The 27,491-nt window shown below is 36.3% G+C and overlaps 1 protein-coding gene across 5 annotated transcripts in view; it reads left to right on the top strand.

Moving 5' to 3' along the window:
• The window catches only part of RCBTB2 (RCC1 and BTB domain containing protein 2), a 33,954-nt gene that overhangs the window by 2,806 nt on the left and 3,657 nt on the right, over positions 1 to 27,491 (top strand). For 2 of the 5 annotated variants that reach the window (XM_069802712.1, XM_069802715.1), the window contains exons 2-12: positions 6,538 to 6,601; positions 9,447 to 9,605; positions 10,093 to 10,243; positions 12,365 to 12,531; positions 13,204 to 13,362; positions 14,941 to 15,048; positions 17,031 to 17,173; positions 19,004 to 19,194; positions 23,282 to 23,408; positions 26,415 to 26,551; positions 27,166 to 27,296. In XM_069802712.1, the coding sequence (XP_069658813.1) occupies positions 6,560 to 6,601; positions 9,447 to 9,605; positions 10,093 to 10,243; positions 12,365 to 12,531; positions 13,204 to 13,362; positions 14,941 to 15,048; positions 17,031 to 17,173; positions 19,004 to 19,194; positions 23,282 to 23,408; positions 26,415 to 26,551; positions 27,166 to 27,296 (1,515 nt within the window). In that variant the 5' untranslated portion in view covers positions 6,538 to 6,559. Of the gene's footprint in view, positions 1 to 1,029; positions 1,146 to 2,784; positions 2,938 to 6,537; positions 6,602 to 9,446; positions 9,606 to 10,092; positions 10,244 to 12,364; positions 12,532 to 13,203; positions 13,363 to 14,940; positions 15,049 to 17,030; positions 17,174 to 19,003; positions 19,195 to 23,281; positions 23,409 to 26,414; positions 26,552 to 27,165; positions 27,297 to 27,491 lie in introns of those variants that run through there. The other 3 variants (XM_069802711.1, XM_069802713.1, XM_069802714.1) reach the window with 3 other exon arrangements.

Here is a 27,491-nt window from a genome sequence, read left to right as displayed (position 1 = left end):
CTTGGACATCTAAGGAAGTGATTAAAGATTAGAACTGTAGAAGCTGTGAATATTTATTCTTTAACAGCTAGAGCAGACTGAGATCAAAGATCCAACAGCTAGACCTGATATATGACTCAGCCTTTGGCTGGATCAGGTAACTGCAGACTGCTACCAAATCAGGCTAGGTCAGATCTACATAGAGGGGACGTTACAAAACGTGTGCATTTGTGTGCTGCTTTTCTGTTAATGCAATATAGTATTTATGATTACATAATAACAGAAGGGTTTTTCCCAGGCATGCTGTTCTTGTGGCATTGAACTGATGTCCAGTCAGGCTCCCACATGCAGGTGCAATGCCACCTAACATCTGAAGCTTGTACCTGGTTTATCCTGATCAACTTGATGACCTGTTAGTGTTTCTTAAATCCTTAAAGCTTTAATATTTTCTGTACTAAGATTCTGTAAGTTTATGAAAATATAATAGGTGTTTCTTTCAAGTATTCATTGCATTATTTTGAATTATTTTGCTCTGTTACATGGTTAATATTTTTAATAAAGTTATTTTAAAACCCAGTCTTTGGAATACTTTTGTTTCCCTAAAGCTGGTTCCTTGAACTCTCATGTTGGAAGGTCAGAATGAAGAATGAGTATAAGGTTCAATTCTACCAAATCAATCATATGGTAAATTAAATTTTATGTAGCATTTAAAATAGGCAAGAGCTAGCAATTGCATCAGTTGTATTTTATTACGTTTGTGTGTATGTACAGATTACAGGAACTGAAGTGTGTTTAGAGTTTGGCTAACAATTCAGCAAAGAAAAAGAACTTTCCAAGTTAATTTTCTGAAAATCTTGGATCAGCCACATTAAAAAATGCGAACAAATGTTCTACTACGTAGTAGCCACTATGTTAAGCTACATTAGATTAGATTTTGTTACAGGAATGACATCCTGTTCCCAAGAGACTGTCTAACAAAATGTTTGATTATTTTAATACACTTCAAGGTCTGGAGATAATGCTTACTATATTCTTTTTCTTTTACTGCAGAAGTAAGCCACTAATTATGTGAAAATGAATCCAGCATCCTCCTATAATGCTCTTCAGCATTGAAGGTAGTTCTTGCATTGTTTCCATGATCTGAAACACTTGATTGCCTTCAAAAGGTATTTTAGCACTTGTAGAAAGAAATGTAAATGTTTTTAAGTGAAAATATTTTTTTGATTGACACCTTCTTATCAGGCTTATTTAGCTGCTGACCTTGATGTTTCAGTAAGTCTATTAGAGGCATAATTTTAGTATAAACTTCATTACTATTTTCTAGTCTTTGTATTTCTGGCTTTCATTAGTTTGTTACATAGTTCCTCTTTCTTATTAGTTGTTAGTCGCTTTATTCAAATCTTCATTTTTTTCAGTCACATAGATGGGTAGCCGAAGCTTTGACATTATTTTTTCAGGGTGACTGTGAGGGTTGTGGAATGAGAAAAGAATTTGAGATTATTTTTTTTTCTTCTGCTATAAACATTTTCCCTCTGGTGGGTCATGATGCATTTTTTCAGTCAGTTCCACTCTTGTTGCTCGCTGGTAAACAATACACCATTCTACATCAATGATGATGATAGACAGCAGTTCTAAGGGGAAGAAAAGTAATTGGAATAGGAATGGGAGAAATAAACTTAATATGAGCAGTGTGTCTTACCATCATAATAGGACTTTTAAAAGTGCTAGGTGATTTTATAAAAATCAAATTAATTGAATCATCTTGCTAGCCCAAAAGCCCACGGTGGGGCTTTCTGGAGGTGGGGGGAAGGTGTCCCAGGAATCTACATACGATTTTTCAAAGCAATTTTGTCACTTAGGGCAGAAATTTCGCACCAGACCCTAACACTTATTTTTAAACCATTGAAGAGTTGAGAAATCACGCCCTCTGTTTTCTTTCCTGTCTTCTCACTTCTTTCAAAACATTTTTCTCTGATGTATTTGCTCTTTATCGCAGCGGTATTGAACCTGTATTGAAGGATGGTGCTAAGCACGGGTAACAGAACAGTGTTCCCACTATCTTCCTTGCTTTTTGTGTGCTCATGTTTTCTTTTGTGTGTTGTTTGCATCTTATTCTTCACTGCTTTTGTTCTTGGAAACCAGTTTCTTTTTGGGGTGATGATGTTACTGAAAAAAAGGTCTTTGTGAATAGGCTTCAAGCATCTAGCTGTAATGTAGCATACTACATGTAGATGAACCTCGAAAACTTCATTGGGGTCATGGTGGAAGCCCATCCCTGGAGCCAACAGGTAGAACTAGGTGTCATGCCAAAAGAGAGGTGGCGTCTGACAAGATGTTTTTGGCTAGAGTTTTGTCTCTGGAGATTGAGACAATAAAGCTGTCTTATCTCAGATCATTTCAATTAGAAATTTCTGTAGCAGTTACCTACCTTGCAAGGTCAAGGATGTCAGTCTTTCAGGCTGTAAATACTCCAGTCTTTCAGAGTTTCTTGGTTCTTGCCTCTAAACGGCATGTAGGTTTGCTCTTGCAATTAGTAGGCAGCCAGTGGAGCTTGCATCAGAAGCTGAGAAGTCACAGTCTGGTGTCAAGAAGCAAGAAGGGAAGGAGAGATGACTATGCTTTAGTTGGAGTTAGCAGTTTTTCAAACAACTACTTACTGTTTCTCAAGGTCTGCAATTTCTTGGTAATAGAAAATGCTGCATCAATAGAAGAATGAATGACAAGCTGAGTTCTGCCTATTGTCAGCACTGAACAGAGTAGTGACATTTCACTGTATATGAAGAAGGAAGATAATTTTGAAAATAGTCTTCCTATAAGGGGTATGTGACCTGTTCAATAGTAATAACTGTTGACAATATTACTGGTCAGTCCTCTCCTGCAAGATCGCTTGGACAAGTTAGCATCGTTTCATGACTACTCCAGTAGGAAACTGCTGAGAAATCAAGAATATCAGAGAAGGTTAGGTTTCTTTCCTAAAGGTGTCAGCAAGTCTCTTTTTTCTGTGACTTTTTCCTCCTAATCTTTCCTAAGCCTGTGGTTAGAGTCCTTGGGGAAGAAGCTCCAGACAGACCTTCGATTCAGCAGATGAGATTCATAAATGCTTAAATTAAGTGGGAGGAAATACTAAGTGGAGTTCTGAAAATTTTTGTTTGCTTGCCAAGTCCCTAGAGGGAGAATCTACAAGAATGTTTATGTTCAAATGAGTCAGTGAACCTGTTTAAATATTTAGGATTAAATGGTCTTAGACTTCTAATAGAACTTGGCTATTAGAACTGGTATTTGTGTTTCTTAACTCAATCTGTACTGCAGAAGCACATGTGCCTTATCCAAAGACCTATCATGGTTGGACTGAAACTGCGGTCAGAACTTTCAGATTCCAAGACCTAAACTCAGACTGTCAGAGTATGCTGTCCTGATTCTTAATTGTACTTGGATTCCAGATAAGAGATTTGTGAAAGTTTAATATAAATATTTTTGTATTAAAATGCTGTGTACTTCCTCAAGAAATGGATGTTTAAAACAATGAAGTTTTCTCCATTACATCTGCACTTTAGAACTGTTTTTGGAAACACAGCTAGTGAAAATGTATATAAAGTTTTAATACATGAGAAATATTTCTTGCTTACCTTTTACTTTCTAAAGTAATTATTGCATTTTTTGAAAAAAATGTAGTGGCTAGCTATTTTAAAGTAAGGTTTCTTAGCAATTATATGTATATTATAAGATTTAGTAGATGAGCAACCCCAATAACTTGTCTGAAATAACTAGGGTATGTTTTTCTTCTGTACCTGAAGTACTCAAATATACAGGGTTTTATTTTTTAATTTTTGATGAAATTCCTGTTTTTTCTTTGTATCACTCTGTGTATACAATGGTCATTTTTCTTGAGGAAAAATTCCTAGGAGCAGGCAAATGTGAATCATCACTAGTATTTTAAAGGGAATGATTCTTAGACAGGCTTAATAATATTTTTTTTGTCTGTCTTTATTTTCAGCATCCCAGGGTGAATATGTACTCTTAAATCAATTACAGGTTTTTAGAAAGAACACCTTTGCAGATGCAGACATGTGGCAATCAGTATGTACTTTCATTAGAATACATGAATTTGAGTAAGGGAATAAACTGGTGTAATTTGAGCCATCCCATATACTCTTGTAAGGCTGCTCAGAAATAGGTGTATATTTTTGCGGAACAGCTTGAAGAATGGAGTTGCAGGGTCATTTTCTCTTAGTTATATATAAGCTAAAACATGTTACAACTTTTGAGTTGTGAGGACATGTAAGTGATCTTTGTTTTTGAAAAGTTAGGGCAAAACTGTCAGCATGTTTGTGGGACTCTGAAAAGCAGTGGGCTGGAGAACCTTTTGTGAGGTAACTGAGATGGTTAGAGCCTAACGTATCTTCCTTTACACTAACAAATAAACTGCTTTTAAAGTCAAACTATGCTTTGGTCTAAACAGAAGCAATTGAATTGAAGTATTAGAACTTGAAGAATCCTGGGTATCAGTTATGTATTGAATGGCCTGGGGAAGGAAATACAGAATTCTACATTTATTTCAATTAGAAAATTCATAGTTAATAGTTACTCTCTTGGGGGATATGTCAGCCCTGTGGGCTGAGTGTAGGCTAAGCATGGCCAAGAAGTGGGTAACATACATCAGCATTGCTAAGGAGTGCTGGAAATTGGTGCTACAAAATATTGGATAGCCTTGATAATCAGTTTCACAGTAGGACTACTCACATACTTGAAATTAAATGTCTCAGAACTGCAGTTCACTAATACAGTCCTGCTCAGGCTGTGGTCATGCCAAAGGCCTTAATTAGGTGAGTTGTTTCTATTTTAAATAGAGGTAATGTACACAAAATCAACTGGTTGCCTTCTTGTTGTTTGAACAAGTATGTTGAAGAAAATAACAAATGGCTTAACAGCAAGAGCTTAACAAGTTACCCTGTATCTATTAAGTTGTAAAGCATGGTGAATGGCTATGCCTGCTTGTTCAGAGCTCTGTTTTGTTGCTCATGCATAACTTTCTAGTGCCATTTAGTTCTTAGCTGTTGCGCATGGCATGGATACCCTATAGGTCCTGTATTACATCTGACAGCACCGCTCGGTGTCGGGGATCCCCAAGGTCACCTCAAATAGCAGTACGTGCTAATGTGTGGGCAACTGAATCAGCCTTTTAGTCTTTCTTAGTTGAAAGGGAATATAACTTAGCTTCAAGTTATTTCAGTTTGGTTCTGTGTTTGAGCCTTAAGATCAAAGTCAACATGGACAAAAGAGTAGCTAGACTTTCACATATAAGCTGAATTTATCATTTAATGTCTCAAAATTAAGTGTATAAAATACACTGTGTGTATGTAGATTTGTGGGTTTTGTTAAAGCATAAGCTTAACAGTGTGCATATTCAGTATAATTGAGCTGCAGCAGTTGTTCAGTTTTTTTATTCATTTTAAGTAAATAAAAATAATTTTTGTTTATTCAGTAAATTAAATTATATTTGTTAAATCATTAACATTTGTAATATTTAAATCATGAATTTCATGTATTCTGTGTCCTTGGCCTAGGTCTTATGCCATGAAGTCTTACGTAAGAGGCTTGTTTAGTAGTAAGTGAGGTAGTTTTATAAAGCTACATTTGACACTTCTTTTAGTGTGGTATTCCTCTGAAAAGTAGCTAAGTAAAATGGTAGCTTCTTGTTTGTTGGATGTTATTTGGCCTGTAGTCAGAATTTTACAGACATTTAATTTTAAATGATAAGTAAACAGATTTTAAGCCTTGGCTGAACCAATGTACCTCAAAGAAAATGATGTGTACAACTTTCTCACTTGTTGAGTAAAAGAAGCTTGCACAGCTTCAGAGCTGCTTACTCATTTTTGCAGTATTACTGAAAATGGCGTTGCATGGCTTTGTGTTAGGAAATAATTTAAGGACATTAAAGTTGTGCACATTTATTTGTGAAGAAATGTCCGATCTGAAAATCTGTTTCTATTGATAATGCACGTCATAGAAATTATACAATTTACAGGTTTGGCAATATTTTCTGAAGCAGAGTGAATATTTTAACAATTCTCAGTAAACCTGAAAAGACCCAGATGTTTTTCTAACGTTGGTTTTCAGAATGGAACTGGAATAAGAGCATTTGAAGGCTTAAGCCAGAAGTGGAAAGTTCCCACCAGTGTCCTTGTTCTTTGCTGAAAGAAATGTCTTGAAAAATTATGTCAGCAAGGTTCTGAATTTATTTTTACTGCAATAAAAAGACACTGGAGTATTGTGTTTGATAAAACTTCTTCCTTTTCAATCACAGTCTGATTAATTTTACTACTTAAAAAGTTTTGTCCAAGAATTATTATTTTAGGTAAGAATACAGAAGAGCAGAGTCTGTCTAACTGATCACAGTACAGTTGAATATAAAAACAAAATTGACTGAGCTTTGTGTTTCTTGTTTTCTCACCCCACAGAAGCAAATAGTTCTGGCTTAATATTAAGCATGTACAGTTCCATAAAGTATTGTTGTAGCAATATGGTATGGTGATTTTAACCACAGTTCTCTCTTTGCAGGGGGACACAAGGACAAATCCATATGGACGATGACTCTCCTCCTTCTCAAGGAGTCCGTGTCAAGGTCAGAGTGTGAATTTGTATTGAGAATTCTGTACTGCTCTACTTAAAAGGAAGAAGCTTGGTTCTATTTAGCGGTAGCTTAGTACATACTAGTAGCTTTCAAGATAAACAGAAAACCAAAGCTATAGGTAGAAAAATTATATTAGCAAAAGAAATGTTGCTTATGTGATCCACAAGATATTAGAAGAACAATATATTCATTTTAATTAGGTCGAGTTGCTCCTTTGGCTTACAAGGGTGATTTAATTTAATATTAAGTTCTGAAGTTACATGTTCCAGCCTAATGTTTCAACAACATAAACTTGTTAGAAGTAACTTTTGTAGCATAATTTGAAGCAAAAACTTCCTCCCGTTTTCCTCTTTTACTTTCTTTGAACACTCTGCATGTAAAACTTAATGAAAAATCATTCAGATTTTGAGCTTAATGATGATGCCTTTTAAGGTGCTGTATGACAAACAAAACTGAATAACCAGCTTTCAAACTGATTGCTGAGGTCAAATGAAGTGTAGAAGTTCTTCTTGAGGTATGACTGATACACCTTTGGGATAGGTAGCTGGACCATATGAAATCTCAAATTCTGGTCTCAGTCTTTCATGATTTTGTGCAATATAATGAGGGAACTGACCGTTTATGGGACATAAATATTGGCAGGCTGATAGTTCAAGCTGTTTTTCATATTTTTGGGACAAAATATAATGAAGTGTGGTAGGAGAGAAAATCTTGAAAGGTGAGAGAGTATCTCTTACTGAGTTGAATGTAACCAATAATTCCAGAGACGAGATTTAGATTGTGGATATTTTTTAGTCTGATAAAGTTTGTTATTTCTTTTGTTAAAAAAAAGTCAGTATCATAAGTGTTTCCTTTGGTGCTTTTTATAATTGTAGTTTGGGTTTTTTCCTTCAGTGTATTATTTTAGTGTTAAGAAATCCTACAGTTTGGGCATTTTTAACCTGTTAATTATGAGGGTAGAACATGAGTGCTTTGTAGAAGGTTACAGGAAAAAAAAAATTACATTTAAGATGAATGGGTTCTGACCCACTGTGCACTTGGAATTTAGAGCCCACATTATAAAAAAACCGATATGTTATTCCAGTAAGGGAATCTGTACAACTGAAGGACACCCTGACTGTTCTTTTGAACCTCAGGCTTCATCAGTCTTGAGAAAAAGTGGGATGCAGTTTTCTCAATGTGATTGGAAGGAGTAGCCTGTGATGCTTTCAGTATTCATTATTATATTTTAAAAGTGCCTCAAATCCTTCATGGAATTAATGCTACCCTCTTGACATAAAACAAATTCTTCTGCAAACAGCAGATGAATGAAGCCTGATTCCATATGGATTTATGTCCTTTGTCTCTTATAACCCAGCTGTGTGTCATGGAGGAAAGCATTTGCTAGGACCTACTTGCTCTCTGGCTTATTTCATAACGTATATGTCTGATTGTCCAGCTGCCTACCTGCCAAATGGATTGTGTCAGTGGAATCTTACTTCCCTTTCACTTGCAAATTTGGCTGAAATTGGTCAGTTACTCGTGTGAGGAGATGGGGAAAGGACTGGTGTGATCAAAACCGCAACTTTTCTTTAGTGAAGATGACCAACCCTCCTTTGCCTTCCTCAGGAGTATATTATAAAGAAATGTGTGATTAACTGCTATTTGCTTAAAGATTTTAGTTCAGGGTTAATTTAGGGTTTATTTCTGTAGTTTCAAATATTATCTATGTTTCTGTGTACATTTTTTCATAGTAAGCGATACTAATCAAAAAAGCAATATCCTTACAACTGACGTAAGGTGCTTCAGACTCCAAACTAGAATTTATTCACAACTTTGTTTCAGTTAGAGGTAGAAAAAATTATGTTCTGTGACAGATCACTTTATAAGTCTGCTACTTGCTAGAAATAAACTGTTACATGGTGAACTACGTAACGCCTGTGATAGGCAAAATCTGTTCTTACTTACCTTCTGATCTGGCAAGTAATGCGGCTTTTCTTTCATGTCCAAAGCCTGTTTTACTTTCAGTAAAGAAAATTTGATGCATGCTCCTTGCAAAATTTGCTATTAAATTTTGATACTGCAACATTTTTCTGATTTATGCTATACTAAAGCAGTAAAAATGTTGCATGAGATTTGGACATTGGCTTGACTAGTTTTAATGTCTGGAGAGACCTGTTGTTACTCTTTTCCATTAACTATGAACTTGTTATTTGTCCTTGGATAAGCGAGAAAATGTTCAATTATCTTTTTTCTTTTATTATATGTCCAGTTGCATAAAATGCAGATATTCTTAGAAAGTTCCCAAAGATTCAGTAATTGTTGAAACACAGACGTAAATTTCGGAAGTAAAGGAGAAAGGAAAAAGTTTCTCAAGTTTTCTCAAGTTTCCGTTTTCAATGCTTGAAAACAAATGTGTATATTTTTCAAAGATAAATATATTCTTGGGCAGATTTTTTTATGGTTTCTTCTTTTAACAGTAATTTTAGCACCAGAGGAAAAGGCACAAATTATTCTCAAGTTTTGAATGTATACTTTATGTTTTATATTAGAATCCTATACATTGAGTTCTATAAGCTAGCAGTTATGTTGTATGGATATAGTGAAAATACGACCTCACCATTTAACTTCTTATATGGTACTTTTCTCCATGCATATAGATCCTTTCTTTCTGGATCACGATATATTTTATTTGTTTATTTTAATGGCTTCCCTCCAATTATTGTTCTAGAATTAAAATACTGCTTTGTGGTTGAAAAAGGAGATAGTGGTATTTCTCTAAATTTTTCCTTTATACTGTGCAAAGGTACACATTTCTCTCTGTCTAGGTATTTAATATCATTTTTTATAATACCAGGTCTTGGAGGCAACATTATTGTCAGCCCTGAAGATGCTGGATGTTGGGAAATGGCCAATTTTTTCTCTCTGTTCCCAGGAAGAGCTCAAGTTAATTCGTCAAGCCTGTGTATTTGGCAGTGCTGGTAATGAAGTCTTGTATGCAACTGAAAATGATGAGGTAATTGTCCAAGAGTGTGTGTGAACATGACATATTTAGTCATTCATGTATCAAGTTATTCTGAAAGCCAGTACTATGGTAGTATACCTAGAAAAAGTTGCATGCAAAAATGTCTGATCATTTTGATTGCTACTAAACCATTTTCAATTCAAATTCATGGCTTCCTACCACAATCAGAAGACAAAGAGAAGATGGAGTTACACATTTCTTGAAGGTGCATAGTGACAGGTTGTGAGGCAGTGGGCACAAGCTGAAAGATGGAAAATTCTGATTCAGCATTAGGGAAATAAAAATTACCATGAGAGTGGTTAAATCCTGGAGGGGTTGTGAAATCTTTTCCTTGGAGGTGTTCAAGACCCAACTGGACATGGCCTTGAGTCAACTGATCTATTTAGACCTTTGTTGAGCAGGAGGCTGGAATAGCTGACCTTTGGAGGAGGTCCTCCATTCCACTCTAAACTGTGATTCTGTGATTCTTTTATAACAGGTTTTTGTGCTTGGCATGAACTGCAGTGGGTGTTTGGGAACAGGTGACATGCAGAGCACTATTGAACCAAGGAGGTTAGATTCTCTATGTGGCAAAAAGATAGCCTGTCTGAGTTATGGAAGTGGCCCTCATGTTGTTCTTGCTACAGAAGGTAAAGTATGATCTGAATATTGCTTTTTCAGATAGTCCACTTTAATTAGTCCAGTAGGTGTGAAAGGTCTGTGCTGGTAACATAAAAGAGAGAATTGGGATAGACATTCCAGGCTATCAAGTCCAACATATTTTCATTGGTGAATATGACATGTCAGCTAGCTCTGTCCATAGCTTGTTCTCTTCAAAGTTTTTCAAGCTCTGCTTTGATCTTGTTACTACTTTTGGAAGTTTTTTTTACTTTGCAATTAAGTTTGGAACTTCTGATTGCTTTTGAACTGCATTAGTGGCTACATTACGCCCATGTGTTCTTGTGCCAACATTGTCCTTTAGCTAAAATGCATTTTTTGCCCTCCTGTACCTACTTTGGGATGTGCTTTGAAGTCCAGTTATATTGCCTCTTAGCCTTTTGTTTTCCATTGTCTCATTGACACTCTATTATCCACATCATGCTAGTGGCCCTTCTGTTCATAATTAAGTACATTATTCTCAAAGACAAACGACTAATATTGTGTTCCCAAGTGAGGTTCTGTTAGAACCTGACTGATGATTAACATTTGTCTCTCCTTCTCTGTTAATAAGAAGAAATCTTTTTGAGTAGTCTAGATTAGATCACCAAAGGTAGGTGAGGGGAATTGTGTTGTAAAGGTGCAACTGTTCTTTATATTCAGTTACCTTCCACCATTTCCTCCAGTCTTCAGGGTAGACCATTCTGGATGCTTTTTATATATGTATCTGTATTCTTCTGAGCTTTGTTGCTGGCACAGCTCACTGGCACGCTTATACTCCTTACCCAGATGATGAACTGAAGTATTGCAAAAGAACAGGTGCAGAACTGATCCTTGATGATTTTTACTCGTAACTCCATTCACATGAATAACTTCCATTCAGCACAGCCTCTTTTAACCTACCTTTCAGACAGCCATTAAGTATTTCGCAGTTCTTGGGTTAATTACTGTAATTTCCAGTCTTTGTTGTATGTTTCTATGTGGCTGTTTCACCTCTTTACTGAAATTTGTATTCTCATGTTGGTGAAAGGAAGAGAAGGTTGTTTGCTTTTGACAGGATAAAGTCATTAGATTTAACCTGTTATTGTAGAGAAAGTGTGCTACACTAAACCAATAGTTGCCTTTGTAGTTCTGAGGGAACCCTTCTTAGGGATAGCAAGTTTTGTGATCTCTTTAGAAATCTGATGGAGTTGTCTGTCAAACCTATCTCTCCTGCAATAATGACATAATTTAGGTTTAGAAAATGATGATGATGATGATAGAAAACATGAATGTAGGACAGCTATTCATCAAGTCCTGTACTACTGTAACTAAAGGACACTTGATTTAAAACAGATGGAAGAAAGTGAGTACAGAAAGGTGTTAGCTTCATGGATAACGGGCCAATATATGTACATTAAGAAGAATTTGAAGCACCTGATAATACCTGTAGCCTAGTGATTGTAAATGCTTGGGAACAGCAAAAAGTGACCATGCTCATGTTTCTCTTAAACAGCAGCTTTTTTCTATTGCCACTTGGAGACAGAATTTTGCACTAGGTGAACCATCGGTCTAACCCAGGCAGACATTTCTTGTATTCTTAATTTTACTAGCATGTTTCTCAAAATACAAGACATGAATAGTATGTTTTAATCATAAGTAAATAATAGTACGTTTATTAATGAGTAATAATAAGTTTTTCTTACAAGTATTTTCATGTATATTGTAAAGGAATGAAAGCTTGTTACTTGAATTTTCCAAAGTGGGAAGCAGTGCCAGGGCATAGACAAGAAATTTTGACTGATTGTCAGTAACAAAGAAATTCAAATGGGGACTCCTGACTGTCATTTGATCCTTTTCTTGTCTGTATTGCACTATGTCCTTTCTTTTAGCTATATGACTTCCTTTATTAAGATTATGGTGAATACTATCCTTTTGGATTTGTGGTCAACTCTGTGTAAAAGTAGCATTGATATGTCCATGGGCTTAAGAGCCCCAAAGGGCATATATATATACACACACACACTTAAATATGTATATTGTTATTGAATTTGACTTTTCATTTTGTAATTTTATGTTGTGTACTCATTGGAAAAGTAGAGACTTTAAAGCAGCTTTTTACATTTTTATTACAGAAGGAGAAGTGTATACATGGGGTCATAATGCTTATAGTCAGTTGGGCAATGGTACAACAAATCATGGTTTCGTTCCATGTCAAGTCTCTACTAACTTGGTGAACAAGAAAGTCATTGAAGTTGCTTGTGGCTCTCATCATTCTATGGTCTTAACATCTGATGGAGAGGTGAGAACAGCTGGAATAAATCTCTCTTTTCTCTTAATGAAATTCATGTATATGAGAAACAGGAAAACATTCTGCACCTAGAGCATTAGACCTTGCTTCTTGCTGATGCAACACAAATGTTTGATTAAAAATGGAAAACATGTTAGGGTCTAGCTGCTTTGAGGTGCATGCAGAACATTGATTTTTGTGCCACATGCTTGTAATAACAGATTAGAATTTCTTTTCAGAGGGCAGCCTGCTCCTTTCTATGCTATACTTAATGGCGTTAAAGCTGACATTAATATAAATCACGTTCATTTAAGGAGTTCTATCCACCAAAGTAAAAAGTTTTGTCATTTACTTTGAGGTGCCATTTGTGCCCAGTTAGCCATTCTACTTTGAGTTCTGGAAAACTAGCAATGGATTCTTCCAGCATTAATGCAGCTGTCATGTTGCCTCTTACCTTTGATTGGAGGAACATAAAAGAATGGAATATATAAATATTATGAGTGACATATTTTTGATAGAAACATATAAATTGTAAACCTATGTGTCTTCCTACATCTTTAAAAGAATACATTGACTTGAACTCAAAATGTAATTTTTTTATGCATATATCTTTTTTCTCTCTTGAATATGTACTTTGAACTGTATGTTATATAGCCTTCCATTATGGCAATTCTGTTACAACAGGTATACACATGGGGTTATAATAACTCAGGCCAAGTTGGATCTGGTTCAACAGCTAATCAACCAATTCCTCGAAGAGTTACCAGCTGCCTACAAAATAAAATAGTAGTTAATATAGCTTGTGGACAGATGTGCTCTATGGCTGTGGTGGAAAATGGAGAGGTAAGAAATTTTAAGCGAATTTTCTGACTGAATTTTATTTTATGTAATATCATGGGATGTAGATATTTTCCAACCTGTCAGTAATGAGCTACTGCTCAGAAAAGAAGTATGCCTTTCCAGACTCCCTCAAATCTACCTGCTTATACTGCTTATAAAAACCTTTCTCATAAATTGTCCTGCACGTGCTGACATACTTAAGCATGTCTTTCTATCCATGCTGATTATGGTTTCTCCTTTAGAAAGGAGGTAGAGTGAAACAGGGAAAATTGTTCACTAACGTTTGGTTTATGGCTTTTTGGTTTATGAGATTACTCATAAAATTTAGCAGCTGTTACTTTGTATCAACTATTGAAGTTGGCTTTGTGTTGAAGGAATTCAAGTATCAAATTTCAAATTTACTTAAGAATACAGTTCTGAAGTAAAAATAGCATTGTGAAGGTCAGGAGATTTTTATAAATTTGGGGATTAAATCATATCGAATCTGTATATGTATACTTAGCATTTTATGCTAGCTTCATTTTCTCGTATGTAAAAATAACTAAGTATGTGTCACTGATTTACTGATTTTTAGAGCTGGTATTATATTCTAGGAAAAATGAAAATGCTGCTTAATATATTATCCCACTGCTGTCTTTAGCATTCATAGAAAAATAAATTATTGTCTATACTAGAATCTTAAGCATCAAGAATGTGAGAATAATCAGTGAATGCTATTTTAATTTTCAGTACTCATATATGCACGCTTTATGGCAAGACAAAACAGAGGAAATAAAAGTATATTGCATGTATTTGTTCTACTGCAGTACCCCTTAAATCCCTCTCATGCTTTTTTATCCTCATTGCAAAGATTCAAAGAGGTTGTAGTGTTCTTGTTGTTTTAGTTTATAGAGCTTGAACATTTTGGGCAGCCTACGTCCTCTCTAGCTCCATCGCTCCAAGCATTTCAGTTTAGACCTAAGTAACTATTGACTGTTTGCAGTAAAACATATGTCACTGAAATTACCAGAGCTCAGTATTTTCCCTTTTTCTTATGTTCAGCATAAAGCTGTTAACAGCCTACTCAAACTGTTGTGCATAGCTTCCAGTTTATACTTGTTTTAGTGTGTTTTCTTTTCTGTTAGAGGATTTTTGAATGAGAAATTAGCTCTTTGAAAAAGGGAAGTATTCATGCTGAATTTGCTCTGTGCTGGGAAACAGCCATATGAATCACTTATTTTCTACTCTTTATATTAAAATATTGTAGTCTTACATAATCTAACTCTTAAAGAGAAACATGAATATGGAAGTTTAGAATTTTAGATGAGCATGGATTTGGTATTTTAAACAGAAACAGCATCCAAAATTTGCAGTGCAGAAAAACATATACGTGTGTGTGTATGTGTGTGTATATATGTGTATGTATACATGTAGGTTTATATAGGTATGTGTTTGTGTGTATCTACACATAAAGTACAGATCCTAAGCTGCAGGGACAGGAAATATTGAAGAAAATTGTTACTGTAACTCTGAAGCAGTTACATTGCTTTCAAAAGAAGTAGATAGTAGCAAACAGTTAAAATCCTTGTCTCTGTTTTGAAGGTCTATGTCTGGGGTTACAATGGTAATGGCCAGCTTGGACTGGGCAGCAGCGGCAATCAGCCAACACCATGCCGAATAGCAGCTTTGCAAGGCATTCGTGTACAGCGGGTATGTGTGTGATGCTCCATGTCAAACCCTTTTTGAACAACTGAAAACATGATAAGGCATATCCTACATTTAAAGGAGATAGTCCTTTATCTCTTTGTTTAAAGTGCTATTTATCAGAATAAAAACATGTATCTTAAATTGGAGCTCTGTCAGTAGGGGCGAAACTGTGGAGTTCAGTGGGAATTTTGCCATTGACTTCAGCGAGGTCAGGATTTTATTAAAGAGGACTAGTCCATTAGAAGTGTTTGGTCTTTTTTTTTTTTCCTGTGAAACTTAATAAAAAGAAATTTCCTGTTATTTTAGTAAATAAGAAAGCCTTCATAGGCTACCCCATTCTTCATTAACCCTTGTCGTCTTTTCTGGGAAAATGCTGCAGTTTAGCATTTTGTCTTTCTGGCAGACTGGACGGAATATCACTTTTAGAATCACACTCCAGCCACAGTGACTAACTGGTGTTTGGAGTCTGAACAAATTGTGTCCAACTGCTTTTGGTCAACAGTTGGTATGATTCCATGGTTAGTCTTGATCTTGGGTGGTTATTACACTTTACCAGATAGCTGGGCTGCCATCAGTATAATTAGCAGACTGATAACTTCTGACTGATAAGAAATATTTAAAGTAACTGCAGAACTGATACTGAAGCTTTTTAATTATTTATCCAAGATAGAGGATATTGTCAGGAAAATGACACATTCTGCTAGAAAACATTGGTTTTGTAACCTACTGAAAATTTACAAGAGTGTTTTGAACTTTGGATCCCATTTATTACATTTACTCAGGGAAGTTACAGATTTTATAAATCTTTTAAAATAAACTTATTTAATTACATAGTTTTACATTCAGTTCCTAGGATGTAGACAGTAGCTTTGCTAGTAACAATTGCTGTTGGAGAATAACATAATAAAGTGAATATTATTTTCCGCTGTATTTTTTCTCCTGTTTGGAAAGTGTGAGGGCTCCTATTTCCATCTACTTCATTTGCTTGATATCAATTCATGCCAAGTCGTAGACTTCCAATCAGTAAATAACTTCAGGATTTATTTCATTTAAAGCACATCACATGCTTCACGGATGTCAGTGGACTATATGTACTTATGGTATATCTGCTTTGCAGATTACGTAAAGATAGGTGAGCTAGTTTTGAACAACGTAAATTGGTTCTTGATAGCCATCTAGCTATAATGGGTTACATTAACTCATGCAGAGCAAGGCTGTTGCTGGTAATTTTGCCACTGTGTATCTGTATGTGCAGCATGTGCTGCATATATAGATTGTAAAGTGGATATTCAAGCAACCTTATGTGGAGTACCTGAGGAGGCAGCTCAGGAAGACCAAGTTGGTTTCCACAAGAGGGTATGAGCAGACGCAGTTATGTGCTGCCATCAAGATGGAGAGTTTCATCTCTTCCCTCTCTTTCCTGGCTGGCTGTTGCTTACCTTGCATGAGCACTGGTGGTCCTCGGGCCCAGCTGTGGAGAGTTTCCTTCCAGTGATGTAAGTTATTTCAGCAGAGGGTCTGGTGCGTGCTAGAGCTTGCACAGGCAGGGGACAGTTTTGTGTGGCTGGCAGTCAGGGAGGAGAGGAGCAGAGAGGGAGACCTCACCTGTTTTTACACTGGTAAGCTGTTCACGTTGGGGCACTTGCCCATATTGCAAGGTGAGCCAAGACAGATGATCTGCCTTTTTCTGCGTTTTTTTTTTCTGCAAGGTGTTCATATTTGTCATATAGCTTTCCTTCTTTCTCAATTTCTAGCTATTTTGCTTCAGTCTTGAGATTATCTGGCAGGGTTCCTCACTGATACATTTTTTTTTTCCTCAAAGTCACCTCATCTACTTTGCTTCCCTTTTTAATAAACTTATCTGTATTTGTAATTTTTGTAATTTTTATATTGGTATAAGATCATTAATGTATAACATAACATGTATCTATCTGTATGAACTTACTGTTACAAAAAATGAGATGTTTCTTTTTATTATTCCTTAGGTTGCCTGTGGCTATGCGCATACGTTAGTGCTAACAGATGAAGGTCAGATTTATGCCTGGGGAGCCAATTCATATGGCCAGTTAGGCACTGGGAATAAAAGTAACCAGTCTTACCCTACAACAGTTATTGTGGATAAGGACAGGTAATACTTTTACAGTCAGACGTTAGTTGGCATACTCTCAGAAGAACTACAGAAAATTATGGCATTTTTAATCTGTTTTTTGGAAGAAATAGCCTATAATTTTTTGCAATGGTTCTTCTGCTAAATGTGAAAAAAATTTTCACTGAAAGTGCTTGTATCTGCCCCATAGCCATCCTTGTGAAAGAGAAACTGAATGTTCTGAGCCTGAATGTGCTATTTTTTCCTTCGGCTCACGCTGTGCTTTATAGGCCTTAATTGCTGTTTCTCTTCGGTGGTATAGTTTCATTGTTTGAAATCAATGATAAAAGCTTTATTGTGTCTGAATACAAATTATATTTTAATATGCTACTTTTGACAACAAGTACACACAGAAAAAGCGAAGAGTGGACATCTGCAATCTGTGTTATTTCTGCTATTAAATCCGGCTTATAACCCAGGAGAGAGAGAAAGGGAGGAGTTCTTTCTTGGTCTTATTCCCTGAAAATTAAGCTTAGATTTTTGTAAGTTAAGTATTTTCCTGTAAGTCCTTGATGGGTAGTGGGGCAGTTATTTCTATTGCTGATGTAAAGCCATGTATATATGTGGCCAGAAATTTGAGTCTATTCCTTTACTACTGAGGTCTTGATTTTGGCCTCCTGTTGTGAATAATGAGAAAAGTGAGATGTCCCTCTTAAACTTGTGCCTGTGTACATTATTGTAAGGAAGAAGGAACTCCTCTCTGGTGATGAGACAATGCCTGTTTTTGAACACTGCAATTTCTTTATGTGTGTTTGTGCTTTTGCTTAAAATGTAACTAACTGAATTTTTTCCAGACACTTTGGCTGCAGTTACAATGTTACCACATTTTAATACAAGTTTTAATGTTCTATGCTGCCTTTCCCTTTTGTTGGCCAGAATATGCATTCCTGGTGTCAGTGAGAGTATTAACTCACTAAAGCCTCCAAGATTTGAACATACAGCTTTAAACAAGTTGTTTCCCAGCTATTTTCCCCAGGCAGCTGGGAAAATAAGCAAACAAGCAGTAGTTCAGACTGCAAAACAGTGGATTGTGTAATGTTGTACACAGTGTGAGTTTTGAAATCCTAAATAAACTTTAACATTAGTGAGAAAGCTTAACATAGCTAAAATACACTTAGAAACAGCTTTTAGTGCTGTTTGGTTCTAATTTTTAATTTTCAAAATGAAAGCCCATTAAACATAAGTAATAATAATTGTATGAATAATGACACTTCAGTATTTTAATCAAAAGAAGTATGTTTAAATTGTTGGTTTATAACTGTTACCAATAAGCAGGAAAAAGTTTTTCATTAACTTTCAATTATAAACCAAAATACAAATTCCGTTGGTTGTTTTGGTTTTATGTTTGTTGTTTTGTTTTTTTGGTTTTTGTTCTGTTTTGAAACGCCTCCTCATTTTCTTCTTCATCTTCTCCAAGTACCTGTTCTCTACAGCTTAATGCAGCCCCTCGCCTCACTGCCCAGCACTACTGAGGACATTCAGAGACTTGAAACTTGTCATAGCTTTGTTTGAGGGAGCCAAGGGGGTCAGTAGAGCATGTACCGCAGCAGATATACTGCTCTGCTGAAACAGTGTCTCCTTACTCCCAAGATGCTGTTTCACTGAAAAACTTTCAGAGTGCTTGCTATTTGAAGAAACATTGATAGCCCATTTAATTTTGCTATATATGATTGGAAAACATCCTTGCAATTGGAAGTGCATGCGTGCTTACAAATAAGTTTTGCACCAGGGAAATACAGGAAGTAGTGAGCTTCTTCACTGCATTTTGTTCTTCTGAGAGTGACTTGCTTTTTTCTCTGCTTGTAAATTCAGAGTTATAGAGATTGCAGCCTGCCACTCTGCTCACACGTCAGCTGCCAAGACCCAGAGCGGCCAGGTGTACATGTGGGGCCAATGCCGTGGGCAGTCAGTGATCCTTCCCCACCTCACTCACTTTGCCTGCACTGACGATGTGTTTGCTTGCTTTGCTACCCCTGCTGTTATGTGGCGTCTTCTATCAGTAGGTGAGCTTAAATATCTTTTGTTTTGACATCTTCTAAATAAAATCATTAGTGCATAAAACAGTTGCATGTTTTTGAAGTCTAAGCTTAGTTTCTTGCAAAAAGTTATACTGGGAATCATAATCATACATTACATATGTGTAAATGGTAATATGGAATTGTAAAAATTGCTAAGGCCTGATGGCAGTGCTAAATGATTGTCTCTTTTGTTGACATGATTTATTTCTATGGGGAAGTGCCTTGGGTTTGGAGAGGTGATTTTTGTGTAACCACTGAATGTTACTGTACAGGGGCCATGGGTGGAGAAGCTGATTTTGAATTCGGAGGCTTGAGGGAGCCATGCAGAATGTTTAGGAACCCTGAAGCTTTCTTTGATGCCCTTAAGTAGACTATTAAGAATTGAGGGAGCCAAATTCCCATGTTCAGAATTGGCCACAGGCACTTAGAATCTTATCACAAGTGATCATGACCTGGGCTTCTGAAGAGACAAGTTGCTGGATCTCAGATATTTGATTAATGTTAAGGTCTGTCTTGCTGGCCTTGACTAGAAAGAGTATATAGCATTGTCTAACAGAGAGCTCATTCTTCAGCTACAAATTCAATTCCCTATTGGTTGTTAATAAAGTTACTGGCTTTGTTGACCTAATCAAAGTTGAGACTCTTGGGATTGTCTGTAGGTGTCATCTGGAGCTTAAGTTAAAAGTTAGAATGCAGCAACTTCTTAATTTGTGATTTGAACTGTACTGAGTCTATCATGTTTCCATTCCACTTCTGTACTGCCTTTGTAATGGCTTTTGTGTTGCTCTATGCTTTTGCCTGACAATTATAGAACGCTTTTTACTCCCTTGGTGCCTTCTGGATGCCAAGGTAAGGAAATTCTGTTAATAGTACTCACATTTCATCTTTGAGAAACTAGAGGATTATATGGAGAATCCTGTTCTCAGGAAACTGCTTTGCCAAAATTCATGTTTTAGGGCACAGTCCAAAGACCCCCATTTTCTCTAGGTTGAGGCAGTTGTGCTTTCTAGGGTGGCTTGTTCAGAACTGTAAGATATACGCTTAATTACTGTGGCAATTCTTAATTTTCCTAATATTTGCCTACTACTGATTAGATGTAAATTGTGTTACTGCACTAAAATCCCAGGCAATGGGGTGTTCATTCCATGTAAATATGTGTTTGTCAGTCGTAAGTTCTACGTAAAAGTATCTGTAGTATGTTCAGATTTTTCTTCCATAAGAACTGGTTATTTTATGAAGGAAATGGGACATTATTATTATATGTAGCTTAATCCTAAATTCAGTTATATGGATCATCTTATGTATATTAGCAGGGTTCTGGGACTCTTCAGCTTCCATTTCTTCTTGCCATGTTAAAGTATTACTTCATGCAGTCAGAATTTCCCCTCCACTTTTCCTCTTGCCTTTTCTTCTCAGTTTAGTGCAGAGTATTGAGCAATTTTTCAAAGGAGAGTGGAGGAAGGCAAGAAACAAAACCTGCCTCGTTCCTTCGTTCCTCATGGAGAATACAACTGCTTGAGTGAGACTGAAACTGTCTGTTACAGTTTTTCAGTGCTCCTTTCTGCAAATTCACCTTTTCTTATCTTTTTATAAATGCTGGTTTAGGTCAGAAATGCTGTTGTAGGTCACCTGAAAGAGTCCTGAGTGGGATTATATATGATCATTCTTGTAATTATCACCTTTATGTTAAAGACTTCCAAGCAACCCATTTATTAATAAGCATATTGCTCATTAATACTCAGATATTCACTCTCTTTAACACAGCGTGGTTAAGACTACATTTATAACTGTTTCCCAACACATCTTTTATCCCCACCTTCCTTGTCACCATGAACAATACACCCAGCCATGTACTGCTTCACACCTTGGGAGTCATTTTTGACTGTAGCAGCTCCCTTTATTTTTGTCTTTTTGACCTTGACTTCTTGGTCCCTTTGGAAAGATGCTGCAGCACTGTAGCAACCTTGTAGCAAAGCACAAGGTGAAACCCTACAGGAGGAAAAGATTATTTTATTTTTAAACAAAAGTAATTTCAGATGCACTTTTGAACCCACATTCTCATGTGTGCCAAGTGGTCTGTCCAGCATCCCAGCACTAAAATATGTATTCAGGTGGTCTGAGCAGGGTTCCTTGTGATGACACAGGATAAAGGATGCTGGCTATCAGGCCCTCATCATGTCTCCTGGATTCCTTTTAGTTAGGTGACTCTCTGCTGGTTTCGGAAGTGTGTTTTTGCACGCTCTAGGAGCTGAGAGTGACTATTCTCTTCATCCTGTCCGACCTTGGCGAGTCGTCAGGACTGACTCACTGTTGTTTGTCTCCTCATCTAGGTGTGGTGAGAATCATCAGGCAGCTTGCATCCTAGGATCTTAACATCTGCTTAACTAGGTGCCATGGACATCTGCCATGCTTACAGCCCTTTTCCGTCTGTTGTATTCTGGTGCTTCCACACCCAGGCTTTCCCATTCATTCCCCGTTTGTGGCAGTTCTAACATTTCTATTACAATTCTTAGCACTGGCTGCTAAGGAGATTTCTTGGCTTTGTGCCTTGTCAGTGTGAACTGCCTCTTCATTTCCTTCCCCTGGTTCCCCCTTCACTGCTGTAACAAATAAAAGCACCTATTTACCCTCTGAGAATTTCATAACCAAACCCCACTATATTCAGTTTATCTCTGCTGGTTGTAGAAGTCATCTGGAGATGTGTATTGGCAAACATCTGAATTGCCAGTTAACTTTGAAGAAGCTTTGCATTGATTGTTAAAATTATTACTTATTCAGATAGCAGATGTCTGAATAAATAAACCACATCGTACAAAATAAGAATCAACAAAGTATTTTACAGTATCATTATTTCAGAAGGAATTTTTATTATTGCTACATTGGATTTCTGCCCCCCCTGCCCACCTCCCCAATTCTTTTACCTGTAATCTGACACACTTTGATAATTATTGCCCTAATTGGGTATACCTGAACATAAATGACATCCTCTAAAGGAAATGAAAAATAACTGTGCTAAACAAAGTGTAACAGTATCAAACTGTGTGTTAAGTTTTTTCTAGAGCTTGTGGTGAAGGTCTCTCCATTTCCAGCAGAACACTATTCTTATTTCTAGCTCGGTAGGTTACAGGACCTAACATTTATGTAATTTTCTGTAGAGAACAGCTTATTACTGACCCACAAAATTTGTATAAACCAATAATGTATATTTATATGGTAAGAAAACAAAATGTTTTCTGGGTTAAGAATGAGGTTTGAGGGGGGGTAATGTTTTTTAGTAGCATTAAAGAAGATAGTTCTCTGAGGCTACCAAATATGATGGAGATTTGGAAACAGTTCGGGACATACAAATTTGTATGTGGACAATGGATGACTTTTCAAGGCTGTCTGGTAACTTTATAATGCAAGTGTCATGTGCACAGTGGGATATACGTACATATGACACAAATAGGAATATGCAGACGTTCACTCAGAGTGCTTCTAACACCATAAGTCTAGGGAAAACACTTTCTGAATAGACTTGTGACTGTTGGTATTTACCTTTAGGGATATTATACTGGGCAGTTTCACTGCAACCAATACGTTGGTTACGTAATAGCTTTATTTCTGCTGTAAGATAATGTCTCCTCATGGGAGTATTTTAGAAGATCTTACTGTGATTTTTTTAATTGACCTTTTGGGTATCTTATAATAACCAACACTTTTCATTTAGAATAATTTACCCAGTAATGACTGATAGCATTTGCTGTCAGATGCAGCATTAAACTTCTGAGACTGTGTTAATTTTTTTTTTCTGGCCTTATCTATATAAGTTAGTGGAATGGGACTTAGGTTTTTTTTGATTGTTTTTTTTTATTAGGGATATTTGAAGTAGGAAACTAGTAAGGACTGAAGAAAGCTGCCCTTTATTTGTTTTTCTGGGGGGTTCATACTGAACACATGGTCTGCTGGGGTTTTTTTGCTAGCGTTAAAGAGCTGTTGTATTTATTAAGAGTGTTAATTGCTGACAGATACCAAGGGTGTTATCATGAGAGGTACTTGTACTACTTACTATTAATTCCTCTTTTTATTCTAGAGCCTGATGACCATCTAACAGTAGCCCAGTCACTAAAGAAGGAATTTGACAACCCTGAAACTGCAGACCTGAAATTTCTAGTGGATGGAAAATACATTCATGTTCATAAAGTTCTTCTCAAAATCAGGTAAGGCACAAACTGTATAGTTTAATATAAACTAAACTGTATAGTGTAGTCCACTGTGCTGAGTAATTACGGCTCAAAGTTCTTGACTTATTCTTACAAACTCCGTTTTCCCACAGCCATCAGATTCACATGTTATTCTTCACTGTTACTGTCTTTTCCTCATTTTCTCACTGCTTGGAATTACCAAACTTTTCATCATTTCCCTCCACCTGATGTGTATCCTCCTTCATGCTACCTAATTTCCCTGATTTCTAATAACCTTTTTCTGCTGGGGAAAAGGCTCACTTCTTTCTGCTGCCTTCCCAGTAGTTTGAATCAGTTTTTCTTCCTTTACTTGCTTGGCTTCCTCCACTGGGATGATTTGAGGGTTTGCATTTATTCTTGCCTTTCTTTCCTTCCACAGGACCCTTCAGTTGTTTCAGCAACTTCTGTACATGCTCTTGAGATTATCTTTTTTTTTTCCTTTTTTGTCAGATTTCTTATCCTACTTGTTTTAAACTTTCTTATCAGTGAATTTGAATTTTAAGCTGGCTTCTGTTTTTGTTTTCGCAGCTTTTTGCAAGTAAACACCACTTTACAGTGAGATTTGACATACTCAGATCTACAGAATAATCACACTGTTATTAACATGCAGAGATTAGTTTGTTACTGCTGATGCAGTTGCTGCTAGGATATTCTAGAGAGACTGCTTTAGATCTCTTCTGTCTTGCTAACTGCTTCTCCTCCATCCTCTTCATTGTTACAACAGTTTTTTCTCTTTGCTGTTTTCTTTCTCAAAATGCTATCTCATCCTGCTTATCACCACTTCTGTCTTCCTACTTTTGCTCCTGAGTCCCGTTGTTGATTTCTTGTATATTACTGAATAAAATTAAAGTTCCTTGTTATTTCTTGCCTGCCCTTTTTTTGGTCTTTTCTGCTCTCCTTTTACTACTCCAATTACCTGTATTACTCTTTTCTTGCCTTTGCTGATTTCATTGCTTGTACGTTACACTTGTGCCTATAGTCCACCCTCTCTGTTTGGAATGCCATGTGTCCCTCATCAGATACACAAGATTTGAAGTGGTATCCCCAAAATGTTTCTGAGGTTGTTTTTCCTGATAATCAGACTATATGTAACTTTTCCTGATTTCTTTTTTCTTGCTCTACTTTTCTGATTGTGTGGCATTCTGGGAAGGAAATGTGTCTAGTTCTAAAATGGATTTAAATGTATGGCATTATCAAAATAATATGCAGGAATACTAAAGCATCAGGCACAGTCTGTAGAATTAATATTTTCTTTAAGCCTTATAGTCTCATGATGCAACTGGATCAGAGGATAATGTATCTAATGTGGTATTTTTCAGCATTCAGCCTGCTCCAGAGCATTGTCATGAATGCAGTGCTGGTAAAAGTTCCTTTTCATTATCTAGTCATTTCTTTACTACGTATGAAGCCTTTTTTCCATCTCGTTCTATGCCTGCTGTTGAACTAGATCATATTGTTGGTAGCTATTAGCTTGCAATGGTGGTGAAATGACAGGGCAACTCGCAGCTCAGTGAGAGGCTGGCCAAGCAACGTACTACCTGCAGAAACAGATACAGATGAGTATGTGGGTGGGATTTGTCTGCACTGCATTTAGCCAGACAAAATTAGGCATCTGGTCTGTCTCTACAGAGAGAGAGGCACTCAAAACGATAACTCACTCCAAGGTATTTGGAGACTGAAGGATGAGTAGCAACCGATTTTAATTTTTTTACTTATTTATTTTTAAGGGAACAATGTGTACCACCTTCTCTCTGACTTTTTACTTCTGTGTAGTGCCATTGGGGCAACAGACCATTCCCAAGGTCTCTTCCACAGCTGGATGGATAGCATGGTCACCACCACTTAACATGAGGCTACAGGAAACAAAGCAATGGGGTTTGATCTGCCTCTTCGAATGCCAGAATCTGGTACAAGATGTGACAGAAGCTAGATAATGACTTTTTAATTATTTATGAATTTGACTTGATGTTTGTTTATTTTACTAAAAAACCCCAAACAACTAAGAAAAAAAGCATTTAAACGACCAGTAAAATCAAATGTGACAAAGGTAAATTAAGTGATAAAATAAATAATTATTTTTCATTTGTATCTAAGTTATGCTGTCTTTACGATGTAGAATCGTCCCAGTGCCATTAAAAGGAAACCAACCTACCTTTTACATAAAGATTTTACTAAAAGAAAAGCAAATTCTGACGTGGGAGAGTTAGAAAGTAAGTAGTGTAGTATAAAATTAAGTTGTGGCTGTTATAGGAAAAGTTACCTGAGGTGGTGATGTTCATTTCCATTAGCAAAAATTTTGTAAATTCAAATGTTACAGGATGTTTTTTAGGGAGCAGTAAGTTACAGTGAGTTGTAAGTTACTGTGAACTGTAAGCTGCAGAGTACAGCTATCAAAGGGAATGCTTTTTCCTTGTTTGTATCTTGTCTGTCACAAAAGGATTCAGACTAAGAAAAAGGTGATGAAAGATCTGGGTGAGAGTGTCTTCACTTTAAATATTTATAATCCTTGAGTATAATGGTGAAATCTAATGCTAAATTGTGTATGGACTCTGACACTGGAATACATGTTATCTAAAATATTAATAAATTTCCCTCCTCGCTAGATCATGTTGGAGAAAGCAGGTTGAACTGTGAGAGTTGTCTATACTTAATTGTAAATGTTACCTATTACAAGCTAGGTAATAAAATTCATAGTAAATGTGTAACCTATTTAAGAAAATGACATCAAAACCACATGAACCATCCTTAAAGATATTGCAAGTAGAAGGAAAATTCTGAATTTTATATATATAGAGAGAGATATATAGAGATATATATGTCTTAAAGAAATTAATGTGTTCAAACCAAGAAATCATGTAGCTAGAGTTTGTTTGTGTATTTAGTCTGTTATGACTGATTTAATTTTTTTTTTGTACCAACTTGCTGCAGCTCATCTTTCAAGCTTAACTCTTTACAGTATAAGTCTTTGTTCATGTTTTGTAGGTGTGAACATTTTCGTTCCATACTGAATAATGATGATGAAATTATAGAAATGAGTGAATTTTCTTATCCTGTTTACCGAGCCTTCCTGGAATACCTGTATACAGACAACATTAGGCTCCCTCCTGAAGATGCAATAGGTATTTGCCATAAATGGAAATATCTCTAGGTTACTGTTTCTGAAAAGTTTGTGTGTCATAACAGGGTGAGGAAAGCAGGGCTTGTTAATTTTACTTTTATTAGCACTTAAATCTTGAGTTTGGTAGGTGTCAGGAAGAAGGGATGCAGTAGCAGGAAACATGCCCAAGGAGAATGAGTGGTGGGGATGCAATAAGATCAAAGGTGCAAAATGTTCAAAAAGAATTCATTGTTTCTCATATTAAGAACTCTTTTTTCCTTAAAAAGGCACTAATACCATCCTAAAACTTTTCTGTTTGAATAGCTGTGGTGATTTTATCGTGAATGATAAGGGAGCTGTTCCCCACATGAATTTAAGAGCATGTAAGTCACTAGTTGATGCCTAGAATGAGCTACAATACAGTGAACAAGATGACAGAACGCTTGCATAGTAATAAAAGGATCCCTTTTTGATATGTCTTTTGAGGACCTTTAAAAATGCACACATTGTTTAGGGAAAAAAGTAGATCAAGTCTTTGATTAATTCAGCCTAAATCAATAGGCTAATTGATTCATTTGAAAAAAAAAATTAATATGTTTTGCACCAGGATAGTTAAAGATGTATGAATTTTTGCAGGACTGCTAGATTTGGCAACCCTGTATAGAGAAAACAGATTGAAAAAGCTTTGCCAGCAAACGATCAAACAAGGCATTTGTGAAGAGAATGCCATTGCTCTTCTTTCTGCCGCTGTCAAATATGAAGCTCAGGTAAGAACTTCTCTTCAGGCAAACAGTTGTTTTTTGAGAAATGAAACTGTTTAATATAAACATAACTGCATTTAACTGATGAGGCATGATTAATGCAATTTCCCTTTCTGGACTCCCAGATGTTTCTTTTTCCTTTTTTAGCTGTAAAAAAAAAAAAAATGCAGCTACTAGTGTTTTCTTCTTGGCCTTTTGACT

The sequence above is a fragment of the Haliaeetus albicilla genome, chromosome 15 (genome assembly GCF_947461875.1).
Source record: "Haliaeetus albicilla chromosome 15, bHalAlb1.1, whole genome shotgun sequence".
NCBI lineage: Eukaryota > Metazoa > Chordata > Aves > Accipitriformes > Accipitridae > Haliaeetus > Haliaeetus albicilla.
The sequence above is the reverse complement of the archived record's forward strand: the minus strand, read 5'-3'. Positions and strand labels throughout refer to the sequence as shown.